This window comes from Hermetia illucens, chromosome 4, assembly GCF_905115235.1.
Source record: "Hermetia illucens chromosome 4, iHerIll2.2.curated.20191125, whole genome shotgun sequence".
Classification (NCBI taxonomy): Eukaryota; Metazoa; Arthropoda; class Insecta; order Diptera; family Stratiomyidae; genus Hermetia; species Hermetia illucens.
Genome location: NC_051852.1, coordinates 27,684,270 through 27,706,541, shown reverse-complemented (window position 1 = coordinate 27,706,541; position 22,272 = coordinate 27,684,270). Strand labels below are relative to the sequence as shown.

At 44.2% G+C, this 22,272-nt stretch overlaps 2 protein-coding genes across 2 annotated transcripts in view; one reads left to right on the top strand and one right to left on the bottom strand.

Annotated features, from left to right (window-relative positions):
• Positions 1-20,694, bottom strand: part of LOC119656197 (protein sprint) — a 586,096-nt gene extending 565,402 nt beyond the window's left edge. The window contains exons 1-2 of the mRNA XM_038062582.1: positions 19,898-20,694; positions 2,717-2,825 (exon numbers count right to left, since the gene is read on the bottom strand). Of these exons, the coding sequence (XP_037918510.1) occupies positions 2,717-2,742 (26 nt within the window). The 5' untranslated portion in view covers positions 2,743-2,825; positions 19,898-20,694. The remainder of the gene's footprint in view (positions 1-2,716; positions 2,826-19,897) is intronic.
• LOC119656200 lies at positions 403-1,962 on the top strand. Its single transcript, XM_038062588.1, has 2 exons — positions 403-612; positions 1,719-1,962. The coding sequence occupies exons 1-2, from the start codon at positions 425-427 to the stop codon at positions 1,945-1,947; spliced, it is 417 nt and encodes a 138-aa protein (XP_037918516.1). The 5' UTR covers positions 403-424; the 3' UTR covers positions 1,948-1,962.
• Positions 20,695-22,272: the final 1,578 nt, after the last annotated feature.

Here is a 22,272-nt window from a genome sequence, read left to right as displayed (position 1 = left end):
GAAGAATATTCGAGGAATTCAGGTGGATTGTAGAGTTTAGAAGAGTCGAGACCTCATCTGCTTGTTAGGGAGTAAATGTTAGAGTAAAAAAGTGAAAACAATATGCCAGAGAATGGATTGTGGTACGCATAAGGCTCATGCTCAGTTAGGCCCTCTAATTGGCCGCCCGGCACATCTAATGCTGCCTTCTTCGGCACGAGCCCTCCTAAGTCGAATAACAATGGTACAACTCCGCCACTTTTTACCTCGTACAATTGATTAAAGCCAAAGCTTTACACTGGAATGCATACAAACAATAGTTCACAAATTATTGGTCTACCCCCTGAAGATCGAGTTCTCCCGATTAAACTTCATATAAAAGCCAAGGATAGATAGTGAGGAGATCAGTATCGATTTGCGGATTTTAAGTGATAGTGGTAACAAAATGTCGCTAAAGATTTTGATTATCGTGTTTTTGGCCAGTGGATATGTGATTCTAAGTGCTTGGGCGTTGGATGTCCAGAATAAAGTGGACTCGGCTAATGATCGGGATAACGGAATATTGGATAAACGTGATCTTAAGAGCGACGCCACCCTGGCCAAATTTCTAGACCCGCCTCCAGAGTACTATAGGTTAGTTTTACCATGGATTGTGTTTATTCAATTCTAAAGGACTATTAGATACGGAGACTGAAAGTGATATCAATAGTGAGCTCGTTCCTACCATCCACTTTGTTCGGTGCCCACATCAAGTATGCACATTTTTTCTCTGGAATGTTATGCTCATCCTATTAAAGGGCTATCGGCAGGGTTCATTTTACAATAACCCATTCCGATGCTAACAACGAATTCCTGCAAATCTCATTTAACAAAAAGTGGAGCTCGACATTGAAAATCTCTAACATAATCCCTTGAACCATTAAACTCTTCCCGCAGACGCAACAGCACGTCCATCGCATAGAACCCATCGATTCAAATTACCAATTTAATTTCTATTTCGCTCCCGGCAACGATATTTTCAACAACTATAATCCTGCCGCCTTCCATCCAGAAACAACAACAAATTCTAAAATACATTCTCAAATTTCATATCATGGAAAAAAATTGGACAAGATAAAGCTCGCGCTCCCCAAAGGATTATATGCATCGCAGTGCCTAGTCAGGGATAGAACCAGAACCACTAGAATATTAGTCCCGAGCAAATGGAAGACTATTAAGCCATAAGCCACATTCCATGCATTTTGCATGTTGTACGGCCACAACATGAAAGTATTATTTGTATGAGCTACAAAAAATCCAATACCCTTTCAGCCTGGGAGGTTGGCATCTTCTCCCTCTGATCCTATTGACTTTAGAATCCCTGCTCCTACTGCAGCTCTTTTACGACCATTTCGGATGTTTCTTATGGTATTATGGCTCCACGTTTATTATTGTTAATATATTAGCTGTTGTCCGTTAGTTGGTGGACCGTGTTCCATCCTTTCTACGAGTCAAATAAAAAATAATTCACTAGAGCCTTAAAAGTGGACATTATCTCGCTTATAGCATCCTTATCCTTGAACCCATTTTGCAATTGTCCCCAACATGTACGTACTCAAGAATTTCGTGTAATCAATTTATTCGTACATAAACCCCACATCCCAAGGGACTGGTACCCGTGACTGTAGCTATGACCACGAGGACACCCCATTAAAATATGATTCCGTAAGATAATAATGATAGCCCCATAAAAATTCCAGAGGCCCACCGGGATCAGTGTCAAGCTCATCGTACGGCAGCGAAAGGGATCGAATCCGAGACCGGGATGGCTACGTTGTAGGATTACAGCGTCCACCGTATGGAGGAAGCAGTGGGTCGGGTTATGACAGCCGCTTCTCACCCCCACGGACGACTCCAGCCCCATACGGTGTTGGAAATCGATATGGAGGATTCCAAGATAGAATTGGTATTACATTGCACAATTTATAGATGCATTATGATATCGTGCAATAGTCGTATCGACTTTTCGGCGGAAAGGTTCAAGTCAAGGTTTCATATGTGTATCTTCATTTAATTTCAGGATATACCCGACCACCACCATACGGCGGCAGCGGCTATGGTGATCCGCTTTCTCCCACTCGCACCCCATACGGACATCCGCAATCAATTGATTTCCCGAGTTCTTATAGCGGCCCAGGTAGCTCATATTATCCTTCAGGTTACGGAGGCAATCCCGGATCATTCTGGAGTAAGAAAGGATTCCCCGGTGTAGAGAACCTCTTCCCACATGCTGGTCCCAGCGATTTCTACTTTCCAGAAAAAAGCGGTTTCGCCAAGAGCATTATAGTGCCGCTGATTGGTGGTGCAATTCTAGGAATAACAGCTGCACTTGTTGCGAATCCTTCCTTATTGCATTTAGGAACTTTGAGTGGTAAACGTCGAAGACGAGAAGCATCTGCAGATGGCTCCCGGGACGGAATTGGAAAGCATGAAGAGCATGCACAGACATTGGCTTATAGGGCTTACCGACAGAAAAAACTTATTTAAGGATAAGTTTGCTTCCCATTTGTTGGGTTGCATTTGAAATCCTCATCGTCATTTGTGTTTTTGTTTGGCATTGCAGCTCCATGTTCGTGTTGTAGGTGTTATTACGGTAGTAGAGTCGAAACAATAAATGTTTGTATCTATTTTGGTATTCATTAGAGCAAGTTGTATAATTGAAATTAAATTAGGGTTTCATTTAATTGGGAGCACTTACCTGAGCACAACATCGTCGGCAGTCATTGTTGCTGGAAAGTTTCTGGATGGGGTTGGAATTCAAGTCTATTAGGTGGGATATTCGACAAGGGTCCAGTTTGAAATGATAGCTGAAAATAAGGGAAAATATTAACTACTTTTGGGTTTTAATTGGATTTTACGAAAGTTTATTGTTATTTTGTTTATATGTAAATGAGCCATAATATGACGCTGCTAAAAGTCAGTCTGAAAACTAGGGGGAAGTAGTCTCTCTATAATTATGGGAGACATGACAACCAAGGGATGGTGTAGGTTGCAGGGCGGAACCTTGGGTTGGTACTAACCATGTAGCATAGAACACCAGCTGAACTACTCTACTACCAAATCCTGCCCCCACTTCCACGTGGCGATCGCTGGGCGTTCTTTTTTAAGGAAAAGCTGCAGACAGGGATGGATATTAAGGCTCTTATGAGGATAGACGATTCCGTAGCCTATGTAACGACGAAATCTATGGACGATACCATGACCGTCAGGTCGTGGTGGGGTTACGGTGGGCGGGTCACTTAATCCGTATGGATCAGGATGATCCAGCCCAGAAAGTCTATAAGGGCAATATCTATGGTAGAAAAAGAAGACGAAGCAGACCCTGCCTAAGATGGAGCGATGGCGTAGGTCAGGACGCCAGAGAGCTTTTAGGGATATCGAATTGGTGGTCCCCGGCGCAAAACCGGGATGTCTGGAGTTCCTTATTAAGGTAGGCCTAGACCGGACACTGGTTGTTGCGCCTTTGATGATGATGCCTAAAAACGCGATAAATTGTATCAACTGGTCCTTCAGGAAAATATTTTTTTACAAAGCTAAAAGAGGAGCTTCGGACTGGATGGATACTATTATACAACGATAGACCCGGCAATGAAAAGGGACGAATGATTTTCTTATCGAACGTGCACTCCCTGTACAGAGACAGAACTGACAAGTTAGCCGATACCCTGTCCCGATATAAGGCTGCTGTAACAGCGTTAAAAAAATACGCTGGACAGAGACCGTTTTCCTGGAGAAGAGCGACTACACCACATGGTCAACCATGTACTCGGAGTAGATTTCCTAATCAGCCAGGAAATGAAACCAGCGGTTATCGGTTATGCACTCTGTGTTTCTGAAATATAAGCCTCATTAACTTTTACGCCTCCAAATAGGAGACTGCATATTCGGAGAAGGACACTAACTACGAGGCAGAAGAAGACCCCTCGAACTCAGCCCCAAGTATGATTTAAAAATCGCAGGGTGCATTATAAAAGTAATGCGAATTTACCGGGAAAATAGATTTATTCGTCCGATTGGTACGCCTGGAAAACACCCTAAAACTCCTCGACTGAAATGCCTCTCAGGAACCTTGTAACTTAAGCTGGAATGTTCTCTACCGACTCCCAACACTTTCCCTTCAGTTTTTTTTCAGTCGGAGGAAAAAATGACATGCTGCTAATTCAGGACTGTAAGGATGCTGGGGCACCACGAAGGTCTTGTTCGGGGTCAGGAAGTTGGCAACGACGAAGGCCGTATGGCTGGGGACATTGTCGCGGTGGAGCCTGAAAACGTCTTTGATGTCAGGCCTGACGCATGTGATTCATCGTTTCAATCCCTTGAGCACCTACAGGTAAAAGGCTACGTTGACAGTTTCTCGTTGCGATACAAACTCAAACTGGACGATTCCTCTGACGTCGAAAAAGACAATCGGCAATAGACTTCGCACACAAACACGTCCTGATACTCCTACTACTCCGAGCAAACTCAGACAAGGCGCATTTGATAGGGCCGGATTATCTAATGAGCAGTGTCGCCCGAAGTGATTGTTGGAAGTATCTGGAAAGCGATCCATAAAGAAACATAAGACTTCCAAGATGGCATCACTTTCAACCAACGATTGGTTTGACGATGAATGGTAGCAGTGAAATGGAAGAATGCTGTATACCGGGAACTGTTGCACTTTCAAAGAAGTCAGATACGCGCAGAGATTTATCACGAACTTCTTCGAGTGGAGAAGCGATTTCACAAACGGAAAAGGGAAGCCTGGGAAAACCAACAAGTCTGTGAACTCGAAAAATCCAGCGAATACACCAGAGACGGAAGTTTTACCAATAAATCAGCAGTATGGACTCATATACACTTCAATATTCAGCCTGCCGAGACAAAGAAGAAAATCCAATTTCCGACCCTATGGGCATATTAGAGCGATGGATTGAGTGCTTTGGAGAACAGCTTGATAACCAGAATAACGACTAATTGGTGGTCTTGCCAACTGAAGACGACGGAGGACAAATATACCAACCATAGATGAAACAGTCCGTGCCATTCATCGGCTTACGAATTATAAGTCGCCAGATGTCGATGGAATTACAGCCGATCTAGTTAAACATGCAGGCGACCAACCATACCAAACGGTACGTCAACTTATATTCAAGGTTCGACACAACGAATCCATGCCTGACAACGAGCAACGAGGCAGTATTTGCCCCATTGATTGATAAGGCTGACTAGGTTGACTTTGATCAATATGCCAGGTCAGATAAAAGCAGCCGGATAACTCTTGAGACCATTGAACAACAACAATGGTCTTAAACCATGGGATGTCCTATCATGCATCCTCCTTAAACTGGCCCTAGAAAAAGTGATCCACGATGCTGATGTTGATGCAAGAGGTAACGTCCTGTAAAAGCCTACCCAACTACTGTTCTATGCTGACGATATTGACATTATGGGAAGAACAACTCGAGATGTACCGTCTACCTTTTATTCAGAACAAGTACGATATGTTAGGTTGTACATTAATGAAGGCAAGACGAAATAAATTGTAGCAACATCAGCACCAAAAACCGAAGAAGCAACAAGATCAAATGCCACTAGTCAAACGAAAACAATAAAGCTAGGAGACCACAAGTTTGAGACCGTTGATAATTTCTCCTATCTCCGGTCAAAAATTACAGACGCGGCAGACCATGCCTGAGATGGGGCAATGACGTAGACTAGAATGCCAGACAGCTGGTAGGGATATCGATTGAAGGACCTCGGTGCAAAACCGGGATGTTTGGAGTTCCTTATCAAGGCAGGCCTAGACCATGTACTGGTTGTTGCGTCGTTGATCATGATGATGATAAGCAGGAGCCTCGCCGTTTAGCGGCAATGAAAAATGCTCTCCTTTAGGCAAGCGTTGAAGATCCCGAGTGGCAAGTCTGGCCGTTGGCGGACCACTAGTTTATAAACTTTCATCGGTACACCATCAGGACCTGGGCCTTCTCAGTTTTCATGAGGAAAACCGCCTATTCGAGCTGTTTTCAAAGTGAAAAGGGGGTAGTCCTTGACGCTAGTCCGTACGGAATATTTGAGGAATAATGGCTGCACAATGTGGTCTATCTATTCGGTACTAAGTATGTAAGGTTTTCGCAAGAGTTCGATTTTTCAGGTGGGGGCCTCATTTACCAGGTTGAATAGGTTCCGCCGGCTGCGAACTCTGCTTCTATTTATTATGCTGCGGAGTCTGTTTTTGGCTGATCTGGACTCTGCTTTTTCGGCATTACTCCCTCCCAGACGTGTAAACGTTGTACCAAAGGCGCCAGAATGTTGGTGTGGATCTCGTGTTTGAAACTACGCGCCCGGTTCTCGCCGCCAAGGCATGCCCATTTAAGGGCATTAAAGTCATCTTCTACCAGGGTTCGCCCCTCCATCGCAAAAACGGCGTCCTCCAGGGCATCGATCCCGCATCGAAAGTCCGAATCGTCTCATATTATGTCTCATACTCATCCTAGAAAACGTTCCGTCAGCCTTGGACAAAAGCGACCGACAAGAGTTGAATACCATCCGGAACCCAGATACCAACAGTAATCGACAAGTGGAGATGCCATAATAAGCATTAGACCAGCTTTTATTTCCACAGCGGATCGCCCAAGCAACTCGTGAGGGATTGAATTCCGATGCATGTTAAATTGTACGATGCGGATCATGCTAGTCGCTCTAAAGAATAAGCAGCACCTCGAATCAGCAATATATGCAATGCTTTCAAAAGACACCCCGCGATCCTTGCAGAGAAAGCAATGCTCGCATCTGCAGCAGGCTGAAGTATTAATTGGAGGCACCTTCAATGTCACAGTTGCCGGAAAATACCAGGAAGGGGGGAGAACTCCAAAGAGAGCGTTCAATAATCTGATCTAATGCAAATGAGGTTGAGGTTGCAATCCGTAATGGACCTTTTCTGCCGTCCAGGTTTTCTGACTCCAAGTACTTAGTGGAGTCGGTATGTGCAATTTAGCATCGTGACTTTTTAAGATTTTGTTGAAAAAGCAATTTTATTATTATCGGTTCGGTAATCAATATTTCAGTCTTTCTTTTTTCATAAACCGTTGCACCCATCGACATGAAATTTGGTAGAAAAGTTGGAAGTGTCAACTCTGCACGTTGAAGTTAAGGAGAGGGGGAGGTGCACATTTTTTTTTAACGAATATAGTCATGCGGAGTATCAAATGAAGGGTCTCAGTTAGTACTTTCTGAAGGAAATATTAGTTTTAACTTTGGTTGCAAAAAGGAGGAATACAGGGGTCCAAAAAGGGTCAATTATTTCAAGGAGCCACTCTCGGAAACTACCCAATAAAAATTCTAAAAATTACGGTCCATGCACATGGTACCTAGACGCTGAAATACTATCCGTTTCGATACCTTCTTCAATAAAAACATATTATTATATTTTGAAAATTTACCGCGAAAGTTCATCCTAGATTCGTTAACTGTTGTAGCAATATAAGCTTTGATAAAAGGCAGGATTCTGGAAAATTGGTAGGAAATCCTATCTTATTATTAACAAAGTTATAGTAGGTTAAAATTTGCCTCTTTCGGGTCATAATACTACTCCATAAGAGATAAAATGCCGATCGAATTAAAAAACGGGTTTATTGCACGTATATCCCTACGTGTTACATATATATATATTTTTTGGGAGTACGTTAGGTGAATGTGTTTACGCACAAAGTGTTGGACCCCCGTCGGTCTATCAACTAAATACCTTCATGTCATCAGAAAACTACCCTGGGGCCGGTTGACACATTACTTCAGGCGAGCTCTCCCAGCTTAGAGAGCCTTCAGGTCAGGGAATTCTTTCACCAATGGGAGGAAGTGGAGGAAAGAGTTGTAAATTCTGAGAACCCCTTGCCACTCGGTTCCTCCGCCGGTTGAGCTCAATCTTCCTCGCAAAAAGAAGAGTCCGAAAATAATGAGGCAACAAGGTCTGTTCGGCGTCGTCTATTACTCCATTGGAGAACACACAATTAGGAGTTCGTAGCTTTCCGATCTTGTGCAGGTAAGACTAAAAACTTCCATGTACACGTAGAAGTTGGATAAGGAAAAAGTCGAGCTAACCATGCATTCGGTTCAGCTACGGATTTAAATTGTCGGTGAGCAGCGCAGTCCATCTGCCTCTTAGTTTATTTTGCCACTCGGTAAGTGAGTGTTGACGTTCATCACGGGTAATCAATTCCCGTAAATCTTCGCCTTTACGGCTGTAGGTTCCTTTGCGTTCCTTAACAAAGAGGACAACGGGGACCACTCCCGCGATCACCAACCCACCGGTTCTGAGACAGTGCGATATGCAGACTTGCATACCTCTTTGTCTCTGCACTTGCCCCAAGGCGCTTGCGATGCACCTCCTTGTCAAGCGCATCAGCTCATACCTCCGCGCCGTAGAGCAGAACGAACTAACTACATTACTCCCATAAAAAGACGTCCCGTGGTAGATATAGGGCCTCCTCCAAGACCCCAGTTGCAGTCCGGTCCGTTGCTGGTTTTATTTGCTCGAAGAAGCTCATCTCCAAGTTGAGCATTAAACCAAGGTATTTAGTTGGTTTTGATTCCGCCGATCAGCAGGGTCAGGATTCTCTTTCTCGTCAAGATGACTACTTGATTTTTTCCAATGCAACGCTGAAAGCAGATGAGCAGCCATCCATCTTCTTACTACTACTTTGTGCCTGCTCAGCATTGCGTTCGGCATAAAGTGCCGCAACGTCGTCTGCGTAACTGACCAGGCGCGATCCTTCTGGCAGGTCTAGTCTTAGCAGACTATCGTGGGAAGCGTTCCAGAGGATAGTTAAACTTAATCTAAGGTATATAGTGAAGCCTAACCTAACTTATCACTAAAGAAATATATGTGAAAAAATATTTACAAGCTATTTTGGAGGAAAAGTCGAAAAAAACCTCCATTCGTTGAGCATATTTAAAAACAGGGTGGGACGGGGAGGGAAAAAAAATGGGGTAGGATGGGTGACATGCGGGAGAGGAATGGGAAATAAAAGCTAGGAGGGGCGCTAATGATGGGTAGGTTTAAAACATTGGAAGTCAGAGAAATTGACTACTCTAGTTTGGGGATCAAAAAGACGGTTCTTTGATTGGAGGGGTAAGAGGATCTGGGGAAACAGGTAAGTTCCAAGCAGGTTATCTTCAACGATCTCGATCTGCATGGCTTTGGAAACAAGAGGATTGGGATGAAATTGACACTTGACCAGGAAGTTGAGGGCATGATTCGCAAGGAATGCATCGATACGTGATGTTTGCCAGGACTCGTAGAGGACCAGGTTAGAAATGCACTTGGAGCGGCCTTCGTTTTTAAAAATGTTGGCGTAGTGGCGAAAGATCCTGCGCTCTTTAAGGTGGAGTCGTTCCATTTGGAATGGGGAGCAATCAGACCAGAAAATGAAGCCAAAAATTAGGAGTGGAAGGATAAGCAGTTTATAATAGAACAGTTTAATCCTTTTTGAAGTAGGGATATTACATCTAAGGATAGGATACAAGGACCTGAAGGCATCAGTTGCACGGCCCAGTGCCTTCGTTATATGAGGGACGTGCGAGAGGCGGGAATTCACTGTCACTCCGAGGTAAGTGACTTCTTTTACCATAGGGATGAGATCGTCGTGGACTGTGAGTGGCAAAGATCTAACGTCACTCCACATTTTCGGCGTAATTCTCATGTTTCCATAGAAGACAATGGTCTCGCATTTGTCGGGATTTAAGGAGAGTTTCCAACGAGTGAAATAATGGTAAAGCTCTTTTAAATAAGAATTCAGACGAGCTTCACCGTGGGAGATGTCTATGGTGGCGGTATAAAGGATTTGATCATCCGCGTATTGAAGGATTCGGATAGGACACGGAGGAGTTAGTTTGGGGATGTCTGCGGTGAACAGGGAGAAAAGGGTTGCAGAAAGGACTGAACGCTGAGGAATGCCTGCGGGGCAGGACGAGTAAAGGTGCTGTTGGATGTTGATTAAGGATTTCCGCCCATCTAGAAAACTAAGAATTAGCTTACAGAGGTGCGGATGGAAGTTGAGGATTTCGGAAAGCTTATACGGGAGTTCGTATTGCCATACGGAGTCGAAGGCTTTCCTTAGGTCAAGGTCCTCCGATTGATACCTAGAAGCATAACAGTCTTGAGGAAAAGAAGTGCGTGCTCAACCGTGCTATGAGGGATTTAATGACCCGCTCGAAAATGTTGATAGAGGAAGATAGGATAGAGATAGGCCTGAAGCTATCAGGATTAAGTGGATTAAGGTTCTTTTTTGGGATGGGTACAATGCGAGCACTTCTCCAATCGGTGGAGAAGTGGGCGTTGAGGAGGCAATGATTAATAAAAGTGGAAAGAGTGCTGGAAATGTTGGGAGCGCACTTTTTCAAAACTATGGAGGCTGCAATTACAGCTTCCACTGAACTTGAGCTGACAAAGTGGATGCGAAAAACATGATCATGTTCCCGAAGTGACTACTTGTGGTAATTGCTCCTTTATGTATAATATAATCGCTAGCACGACACGTTTCGGCGTTGGATATAATCCGCACTCATGTCGTGTTTACAATTATATATAAAGAAGAAGTCCACAAAACACCGTCTACCGTATTCATACCTTTGAACTTCCCGAAACACAGTCGGCTCCAGCCAACAGGTGAATCTGTATGTTCCACTCAATTTCAAAGAACGCTTATTCGTAATAAATTCTTGAAATCTATAAGTGTAATGAAAATATCTACACGTGCTTGCGTCCCCGACGAATAACAAATGTTTTGAAATGTTAAAACTTATTTCGTCAATTGTTTATGGACAAAATCAATTATGCGAAATTGTGAGTGGCGGACGTGATGAATACCGAATTAAATTTGGTTCATTATCAATTCCGCGTACCGGCGAAAAGCCTGCATTTCGATATAAAGATCTCGGCGATCGGAATATTTGGAAGATACTAACCGACACTAGCAAGTGAAGCATTTTACGAGTGAGAAAAATCTGACTTTCCGAAGATTTATGTCGGAATTGCATTAGTATGGGGCTTGAATCAGCGTCTCACCTATGGCAGCGGCCTAATAATAAGCCCCTAAACTGAGTGATAGAGGCATGTACCCATTATCACCCTCGTGTAATTCATATGCTAATGATTTCTGTTGTTTCCACACTCAGACACTTGCTGATAGTGGGAATAGCTGGAAGAGAGTAGCGTAGGCGAAGTCGCACGCCGTTTATCCACTATCAAGTCGACGCTGATAGTCTTATCAGGGACAGAGAGAATGTTTGGAATAGCAGTCAAAGTGTATTTACAAATGAGGTTGCAGATAACGACGGAGCGTTAGGTAGCTTTGTCTAGATAGAGGTGGCAAGCTAGAATGGAAAGAGAAAGTTCCTGGCACTGGTAAACAAATAGTTGTGGACTGAAGTCATAAATCAGGGGAGCATAGTAATGCACACAGCCAGCTGTCGGGGCTACAACACTGAGTGTATGTACTCAGTAAATATTGTTTAAGTCCCAAGTTTTGGATCGGGAATGGAGGAGGAATGACTGACATTAAAATACGTAGCATGCGTTTGAAAAGCTCCTTTTCTACTAAGCTAATCATAGAGTCTTTAAAAAAGAGCCCAAGGAGTACTACTCTATCGAACAGCTGGCACAAAACCCATCACTTCTAGCCATTACCTTAAAAGTCGATCCACGGAGCTCCATTATATGTTCGGTGGAATCTATGACTTTCTTGCAACGCTATCAGTCTTTATGCAGCGGACATTCGAGCATGGGCGTCGTAATGTGTAATTTTTAAGATTTCCGACCCAAATCTACTTTATATGAAGTGCAACTAGCCACATTGTGCAGGCGTAGCAAGTGTGGTGCGACCCGAACTGCGGCGAGTGCCCTTGAAATGCACATTAAATATGCACTTTGCGTAGATGCAATCCGATCGATGCCTCCTCACATTGCAATTATATGCGAAATTCATTCATCTGAACCTGGCAAGTGACTCGCTAAAAAAACCCACGGATATGGGAGAGATTATCGAAATAGGCTTTCAGAGCAATTTTCACACGTGGGAAAAGGTGATATCAGTTAACAGTACCCGGACAGGTAAGATATGTACGAGTATGTAATGGATTATGGCGTACACCTTGTTAGAGTCCACCATAGTGCAGTTTACGGCCATATGGTCACTTTTCATTTGATCCATTTCTAGCCGTTATGTGGCTGTTATTACATACCGTGGAAGATGGCTTCTTTGTACTAACGCGGACGGGTATGGTTCCGTGAAATGATGAGAGTTTCAATTGAAACCGTACATTGCCTAGAGTTATCAACTAGGTCATCTTGAGTATTGCACCGAAGACAATGCAGAAATCGCGATAACCATTTAAAGTGCTTATGCTTGGCAAAGATAATTCGTTGTTAGCATATGAGGTAACCAAGTGCAATTAAAACCTATGACAAATTTATAATTAGAGCGGATCGAGTAACACGACTGATATTTACGCTGGCGGAAGCATTTGTCCGGTTTTGCGCATGGGAAAATGCAGCGCGTGATTTCAATAGAACGTGTTTCAAATCAAATTCACTGAGGGTGTGAGTAATAACATATATGGTAATTATCGGCGGTTATCATAGAGAGGGCCTTGGTAGGTCACCTCTACAAAACCTACAAACGATAAAGTGTTTTACAGAATGGAAGTGTTGATTTAATTTGAAAACTTAAGCCCTCTGCATATTTCTCTGACCGATGCGGTGGTCCAGATGGCAGAGCGCCAGTCTCTCGACCTCGTTACCCTGGTTTTGAATCCCCATTTTCGTAGATGTTTGTGTTCGTCTTCGGGGCATCCCGCTGTTGGAAACTTATCAGTCTCATTGAAAACTGAAACAGTGTAGATGGCCTATTTGCCCAGAAGACTGAAAAGGACACCATATTTCTCTGTGCAAGGCTTCAAAATATGTGTCGATTAACTATACCGTACTATAGAGTCCCTGCAAAGTAAGGAGTAATATGGTCTAGTTAGAACACGCCTTGGTTCTTACTTAGTGGGTCATCCCATTCATAGACTAGACGTCGTTACCCCAAAGGGACAAGTCTGAAAGTCTGAGATAAGAATTAAATACACCCCAACCAGGGTAAAAAAGAAAAGATAAATGTCCCTCTTATAACGAGACATGAACGCCTCAAGGGTCGTCAGCAATCTTTAGCGGGTCGCTCACGATACAGGGAGTGACGTCGCCAAGGTGCGGGAGTAAGTAGTTTTAACCCCCTAGCTGGCAGTATACCTGCGTCCTAGGTAGTAGCCTTGAGTAAGCCTCTGTGAAAAGGGAATCGTGAAAGATCGATACGCATTGGGACATACTGGGAGTCCTCGGAATCGTCGACAACTCTCTGCCGAGATCGATGGGATGATGTGAGCTTAGCTCTGTCAAGGTTGTAGCTGTGACGTGCCTGTTCGGAATTTTGGTCGGGTAGTGTGCACTGAACCGCTATTTGTGGACCGCGTTGCCTCGACCGGGCGTTGATCCGTCCGTGAGTTCCGTACGTCAGGCCGTAGGGAACTTAGGAAGCGGCTTTGTTCCTGAGGATACACCCATTCCTGACTATTGAGGTCCGCTCCCTTGGACACGATGCCTTGGCGAAATTATTGCTGCAAGACGCGCAGATAAAGAGGAAGTCTTACAAAAATGAAGCGGCCCCCGGTGCGAGGATGCTAATTCCAATAAATACCCTGCAGTATTTCTGTAAAAAAGTTCAGTCAAAGTCACTAGACCTGAGCAGGTGAAATCAGACGAGCATATGCAGTCGGCAACGTTTCTCCAGAAGAACATCAGCAAAGCGTCAAAAACGGGCTGACGCTATTAGAGAAACTACTGCATCGCATCTTCTTCTACAGGCGAACATGGATAACAGCGGAAGACGTGCGAAAAACAGAAGCCGCACTACCCGGTGAGAACACTGTAAGCGTCGAATAGATCGCAGATAGCCCACTGCAATGCGGACTAACGAAAAATCGGAAAGATGAAGACGCTCCTGAAGGAGACTTTATCAAAGTATAATAGTTTCTAAGGCCCAAATAAGACTGCAAAGAAGGTCGCCTGTTCAAAGACAAGGAGCCTACAAATAGGAAACCAGTAATAGAAAAGACGGGGAAACGAAGAAGGACCAGAAATATCGATATTTGCAAGATTGATAGGCAAGGCTTAATTATTTCAAAGGACTAGACCGACAGCTCCCCTCATTAAGTCGACGGAAGTTAAGACATTTGCGGAAGTCCTCAGTGAAATCTCTTCTACAAGATGCAACCCGAAGATGATGGAGCAGAAATTAGAGAAGAGGGTCCCCGTTTTTAGTTTAGAGCCTATGTGCTTTCTAAAAATCCGAGATCTTGACTGCCTCAGAGAAAAAGTCGAAATGGAGGAGGCCATAAAGCGTGAATGTCCAGAGGTAACCAATGCCCGGATAGTTATCACTTCTGTGACTGCTCGAGGCCAAAAACTGTGGTGAAAGTCCCTGAGGTTGAATGCCGTTAACCCCTACCAAGTGCACACAGATCAGTAACTTGCAAGGGAGCCGACAGAAGCACAGCATTCCGCGGATGCAGTCAGGTAGATCCCCAAGAAAAGGTCTGCAAAGAAAATGGGAATTGCATTTACTACAATGATCGTGGCGCATCTGCTGAAAGCGTTGCGGTCATTCGCACCCTACAGATTAACGCGCATCGGAGTTGCTAGCGCTATTCGCTGCGGAGGTATAAACTGATTTAGTGCTAATTAGCGAGCAATATCGGAACAAGAAGCTAGCTTCATGGCATCTCGACTTATCGGGTACCGCTGTCATCTGAGTTCGGGACAGCGTTCGACTTTTCGTTCTTGCCCAAATCCGAGGGAATGGCTTTGTTTGGGTTCGGAATTTAAGGATAATGTTTTGTAGCGTTTACTTAGTGCCGAATAAGATGACTTTCGGCGCAGGCTCAGCGGTGGAGTTTGTGACATTTCTTCCTTCACTCACTACAGAGGCAATGTATTGATGGCCGCTTTTCCGAGAAGTCTTCCAAAACTCACTACCCGTCCACCAGCGACCCTAGTGGCTCCGACGCGAAAGGGAATGGTTCGATCGCACATTAAGCGCTGGAACGTTGGGGTGCAACTGCTGTTGAAAACTACAAATCCTGTTCTCGCCGCCATTTCGAGAATTCGTTCCCCAAGTGCCCTGGTATTGAAGTCATCCCGATCAAGATCCGCTCCTCTGTGCCCAAGATAACATCCTCCACAGCATCACGCCTGCATCGAAAGTCCGGCGTCGTGTCACTCGGTGTTAGGTAGACAATGAAAAAAGTTACACTTAAACAGCGAGTCCACACAAAGCCGTCTCTTTGAAAAACCCTAAGGTGGGTGCCGTCCTGAACTTAGATGGCAACAGTACCTGATATGTCGGGCTACCATGGAGCTGAGTCTTTGTTTCGGTACTGTTCACTGATGAGTTCTAGATCAGCTTTGGTCTCCGCAGCGAACTCCGCTAATAACTCGTGAACGCAATCAATATGCACCTAGGTGCATATTGATTTGTAGGATGCGAATCATGTTGATCGTGTCCTAGCTCTCTCCGGTTCTGCTCTGAAGATTGGACTCCACCTGAGCCCAGCCAGACGAGCCACATCCTTGCATAGGGCGCAATCCTCCTTTTGTTGCAGGTATTCGCTTTATGGCCTGCCTGACCGCACCTGGGGCATATCGCCCTTATGTTAGGTCTCCGGCAGACGTGTGCCCATAACATCTATAACATTTGGGTTGGCTGCGCTCCCCCGTGTATCTCACATATTACCAAATTAATTCTGCTTTTCCAACCATTTAGAAGTTTCCACGCGTATTGCTCCGTAATTCCCACCACAGCGAGTTTTTGGCTTCGGGAGTTCGCAGAGGTGATACCAATCCGGACATTTCGCTGAGAACTTCCGCAAAGTTCTTGCTGTCCGTCGGCTTAATAAGCACAATTGACCATCTAGTCCTCTTTCGTCGCCCTTCTTTTCTTTTGGTGATCCATCCTTCGCATCCACTTTAAATTTAGGGAGAGGTTTCCCTGATAAAGCGGATTGTTGTTGCCTCTTGTTCCTCTTTGCCTTCTTCTTTTGTGTCTTGGAGTGTATCTGAGTGAGTATTTTCCCCCTTCGTTTTTCCTGCAGTTCGCTCTGCAACGGGATGTCTGCGATCCCTTTTGCGCTCACGGTGTTCTCTGCGTGGGGCGTGGTTTTCTCTCCTTTGCGTGCGTCTTCTAATACTCTCCATTTCCGCCTATAGTATGAAATTCTATCCAGGAGCTCCTCCAGCTCCTTCTGCACGTTTTTCGCCACTTTCTTGACGTTTTTCTTGAGGAACATCACAGACCGCATGTGCTTCACAATTGTCGCGCATTTCTTGATAAGCCTTTCCTCTTCAGCTTTCGCTAGAGCAGTTGAAAGCGCTCCTACTCGACTTGTATTCCAAGCCATATGGTCAATTTCTTCATCAGCAACGGCGCAAGAACCTGTATTCTAGGCCTGCCTTAATAAGGAACTCCAAACATCCCGGTTTTGCGCCGAGGTCCACAAATTCGATATCCCTATCGCTACATCTCAGGCAGGGTCTGCCTCGTCTTCTTTTTCTACCATAGATATTGCCCTTCAAGACTTTTTGGACTGGATCATTCTCATCCATACGGATTAGGTGACCCGCCCACCGTTACCTATTGAGCCGGATTTTTATCCACAACCGTACGGTCATGGTATCGCTCATAGATTTCGTCGTTCTGTAGATTACAGAATCGTCCATCCTCATGTAGGGGGCCAAAAATTCTTCGGAGGATTCTTCTCTCGAACGCGACCAAGATCTCGCAATTTTTCTTGCTAAGAACCCAAGTTTCCGAGGAATACATGAGGACTGGCAAGATCATTGTCTTATACAGTAAGAGCTGTGACCGTATGGTGAGACGTTTCGAGCGAAACAGATTTTGTAAGCTTTCCTAGATAGGAGAAATTATTAACGGTCTCAAAGTTGTAGTCTCCTATCTTTATTCTTCCCGTTTGATCAGTGCGGTTTGATGTTGTTGGTTGGTTGGTCTTCGGTGCTGACGTTGCCACCATATATTTTGTTTTGCTTTAATTAATGTGCAGCCCAAGATCTCGCGTGACTGCTCGATCTGGATGAAGACAGTTTATACGTCTCGGTTCGTTCTTCCAATGATGTCGATATCGTCAGCATAGTCCAGTAGTTGGGTGGACTTAAAGAGGATCGTACCTCTTGCATTTACCTCAGCATGACGGATCACTTTCTCGAGGGCCAGGTTAAAGAGGACGCATTATAGGGCATCCCCTTGTTCTGGAGGGCGTATGGGGCTATCTGGCCTAGCAACACAGCGGAGAATATCTTATAGATGGTTCTCAACGACGTCATACCCCTATAATTGCGGCACTGTGTGATACCTCCCTGTTTATGTATGAGACAAATAATGCCTCTTTGGCAGTCGTCAGGCATTGATTCGCTGCCCCACACCTTGAGCACAAGTTGATGAATTTGGTTGGTTAACCAATTCGTGTGGTCCCGGTTTGTGGACCGCTTTCCGCGCAAACCAGGAACTTCTAGCAAGCATTTCGTGTGACACTGCCAATTGATTGATCCGCAGTCCATTATCATTTGTATTTTGGTGTAACCTATGGGAGCCAATGTAACGCCTGAATACGGGCTCCTTCCTTAGGTGGCTGTTAAAATCCCCAAGTATGATTTTGATATCATATTTCGGACAGGCTTCGAGGGTTCGTTCTACTGCCTCGTAGAAGGTATCCTTCTTCGACTCTACAGTCTCCTCTGTAGGGACGTGAACGTTAATGAGGCTTATATTTCTAAATTTGCCTCGCAAGCGCATAGTGCATAGCCAGTCGCTTGTATTTTCAAAGCCGATAACAGCAGGTTTCATTTTTCGGCTGACTAAGAAACCTACTCCGAGAACATGGTTTACTGGATGGCCACTATAATATATGGTGTAGCGACTTTTCTCCAGGAAATCGGTCCTTGTGCAAGGTATCTCCTGTAAAGCTGTTACATCAGCCCTATATTGGGACATGGTATCAGCTAGCTGCTCAGCAGCTTCATCTCTGTACAGGGAGTGGACGTCCCATGGAAAATGCGCAAATCGTTATTCCTTTGTCGTTCCCGGGTTCGTTGTTGTATTATCCATCCAGTCCGAGGCTCCTGTTGTGGCTTCGTAACTTCGGCTTTCCTTGTAGAGTTGGTACAATTTGTCCCGTTTTTAGGCGCGGGAGATTCGCCTTCATCCTTCTCCGTCTACAGCTTTTCGTTAAGAAAGAGCTCCCAGCGGTTGCCACGTGAAGATGCAGATAGGGTTTGATAGTAGAGCTGTTGGTGTTGGTTCAGCAGGCGTTTTCCAGGTTTTATGGTCCATCGTGGGTACACAATAGTTCTTCTAAGATGCTTTGAGGTATTCTTTGACAATGTTATTACCCTCTTGTCTTTCTGTTTCTTTGGAACTATCTTTTTCAAGGCATCCATGTCCTCCTCGTCAAGAACTGGATTTAGTCAATTGATTCGCTCCAGAGTTTTTCTACTCTGATTTCTTGTTGTGAAGGGTCATCGAATCCGTTAGCCAATTTATCTCAACTCAGCGCTTTTACATCCATTTAGTCTAAGGTCTTCTCATTTGTCAGTCATATAAAAGCTATTATGCTATATAAAGCTATATTCTGAGGGATGCTCATCCTTGATGAATTCACAGAGTTTCTTTCTGTGATAGGTAAAATCTATTCCCCTTCGAATATTCAGGCATCGGAATTATGTCCTTTTGAAGGTGAAAGTTGGAAGAAATTGGGAAATATCGATATTTCACGAAAAAACCATAACACTAACGAGGGAAACTTTGTTTATTGTATTATTTTTTGTTCCAGCTTCTTCCTTCTCAATAGAACAGTTTTCATGCTTAACTTGACAGGGGACCTTTATTTCGAAGTGAATCATAGTATCATGAATTTTCAATTCGGCGTTATAGATATCAAATCAGAATTGCAGATAAGCAACTGGCAATGTATACTCGCCTTTCGTTCGTGCTCATTCTGTCGATTACGTATGTATGTTCCTTTGAAACCAAGTACTAAATATTCATTTCCTTTTCAGAAAAACGGCTTCAAAACTTAAATGTGCTATAAAATTGCATATAAATAGAACATATCCGCTAGCTACGAATGCGCTCGTTACGGTTCATAAGAACTTTAAGGCCACTTTCAATTTATATGCACATAATATTACCAGCGAAATCGCTCATTGCGCTAACTCAGAAGGTCAGTTTCTTAATAATTTCACGAGTGCACTATAAACAGCGCAACAAAGATGATCTCCAATTGTCGGGGTAATGACTTCGCGCAATATCTAATTAACACCCTCCTAACGGAGCTAGACCGTATCATGTTGAGCATCAAATAGCGAGGGTCGTTCACTAGAACGCTATTATTTTGATAGTCCCATAAAAAAGACTCCACACTCATTAACCCTTGATGACCTATAGACATACTTCCCGGTCTATCAGACTCGCAGTTGGGCGCAAGATCATATCATGTCTTTCGCAAAGTATCCACTCATGTGTCTGCATCTCCGGGCTATCAAATATTATATACTCGATAGCGGAGGCAACAATGGCAAGCCATACATATTCCTCGTTCAATTATCGTAAATTGTTTTTAATTAGCATCAAGAGAAATGCGGGACGAAACTCAATACGCTCCAGACTACACACTGAATTTTCCATGATCTTGTTCTGCCAGAGGAAACTCTTGTTCAACTTCAAAATGCATGCATAAGAGGACTGTTCCTCTGATCTCGAAGCAAGCACATGATTCTCAAGATATTCAAGAAACCTACCGTATATTCATCACTTCCTCCTCAGTCCGTGCGGAGCCGGTCGGTTCGCGTCATTGTTTAGATAAATCCCAGAATAAAGAATGCATAAACTGTTAAACGTAAACAAACGGCGCAACTCCAAGCTCAATTTCTATGAATTTGAATAGCAAAACAATCTTCCACTTCCCCCTTCTTTCCTGTTCACCTGGGAACGCACTAAGAACACTATAAAACTGGTTGATTAGCACACGAAGCGATACACCGGGGAATTCGAGAGCCCCCGAGTAGGGCCAGTACGAATATTTGTGGGATAGTAGTGCGATGACCAGACCCACCTAACTAGCCTATGCCAGGCGCAAGGTCATTAGCCGGCGCTAGCGCTGCATCCAAGCTCAGCTAATCAGAGCCACGACCGGATAATTAACGTCACTTTTGGTAATAATACTACACTCCACTGACGAGGTCACTGACCGTTTTCGTTGCACTATCAAAAGGACCCGAACCGGATACACTCACTTATCTGCGTGCTTTTCACTCCATTGATGGATACCGATAAGATGACAATCTGATTCCGGGGGATCATCAACGCGGCACAATTAGCGAGATGACCGGTGAAATCCTCGTAATCTAGTGTGACCCAGAGCAACCGGACGCAAATGGAATTACAGACCCGAACCGATCAAGCCAAGCGATATCGACGTTACTGAACGTCTGAGGAGCCTCGTGCACCGCCACCGCGGCTACTTGAGCTGCTTCACTACAGCCATTCCGGAGCTCATGGAATTTGTTGTTATTTTCTGCCTTTTTGTCTCTGGGGGCCGGCACAGCTCAAGTGTGAATGATAGTAACCAATGCGTTCTGGCCTGGAAGATCGCTCCATTCGGACACGGAGCCCCCTCGCCACACGGGCCGCTCTACGCCCATGGCGGCTAGCATAATGTCCGATAAATGCAAGCAGATCAGTTCGTACTTAGTGAGCAACCGTCTTGGAAATTTCGTAATGCTTAGCGCTCTCAAGACTCCACTCAGAAGCATCTGATGAAAGCGCTTCACATGTAAACAAATAAAAGCGCATTGAAATACAGTTAGGGGCGGAGGAGCCATTTTAATGCATCGATAGTGGAAGCATCTAACTGAGGAAATGACGTACTATTGAGTTGGGTTTAGATACTTGAGGAAACACATTATTTTGAGTATCCAGATGATTGCCTCGATTTGACTATTTAATTAAATGCACGTGGGAATCAACACTTCTTCCCAATATTCCGAATACAGTTCTTCAGGCTTAGAAGAAAACGATTTTTGATTGTTACTAAACTAAATTTGCAAAGTGCACCGATCGAATATATTTTGCTTATCAATATTACCTACCTGTGCAATCTTCGGTGCAGGTACTCGTATTTTGCTTCCTATAGAAAGGAAGTACATTGAACAGCATTTGAATGAGCATATATTTTAAAGTGCAATAAATATAAATTTGTCTATGTAGTATTAAGAAGCAATCAGCATTGAACATGGATATTTTCCTGACGAGTTTTCCATTAATTATACAGGGTGCAGCAGCATAACTTCCTTTTTTAAAATGCGCGCCACTCAGTTAGTTGATGTCATAGCGGAGCGCTAGTGGTCTCGTTCAAGAGGGGATACTGTAAAGTTTTGTCCCGACACGGTTCAGTCGCCATCATGCGTTGGAATGGTGAGGAGCGTGCCTTTGCCGTTGAGGTTTACTTTTCAAGCAGGTCGTGTGGGTCGGTTGGGGTCGTGTGTGGGTCGGTTAACAAACAAATCATGCGCTACTGGGCTGACACCAACCCTCGAGAATTGCATCAAAAGCCTTTGCATTCACCCAAAGTCACAGTGTGGTGTGCAATTTCCTCAGCTGGAATTATTGATCCCTGGTTTTTCGAGGAAAATGAGGTTACAGTGACAGTAAATTCGGACCGGTATGTAAACATGCTACAGAATTTTTCTTCCCACGGCTAGAAAATTTGGATTTGGGGGACACTTGGTTCCAAGAAGACGGTGCAACAGCACACACTTCAAGAGCATCGATGGCTGTTTTGAGGGAACACTTTCCAGAGTGCCTTATCTCAATTAGAGGCGATTTGGAATGGCGGGCACGCTCTCCCGATCTGTCCCCTTGTGATTTTTTTCTATGCGGTTTTTTGAAATCCCGTGTTTATGTGAACCGTCCAAGAACCCTACAAGATTTGAAGACCAACATCCAAGAAGAAATTGCCAACATAACACCTGCTATGCTAACAAGAGTCATGACAAACGCCAGAAATCGGTTTACGCAATGTATGGAGAATGGGGGACGTCACCTAACAGATTTGATCTTCAAAACAATGTAAATAAAAACTTTAGACATGTACCTACATTATAAAAAATAAATA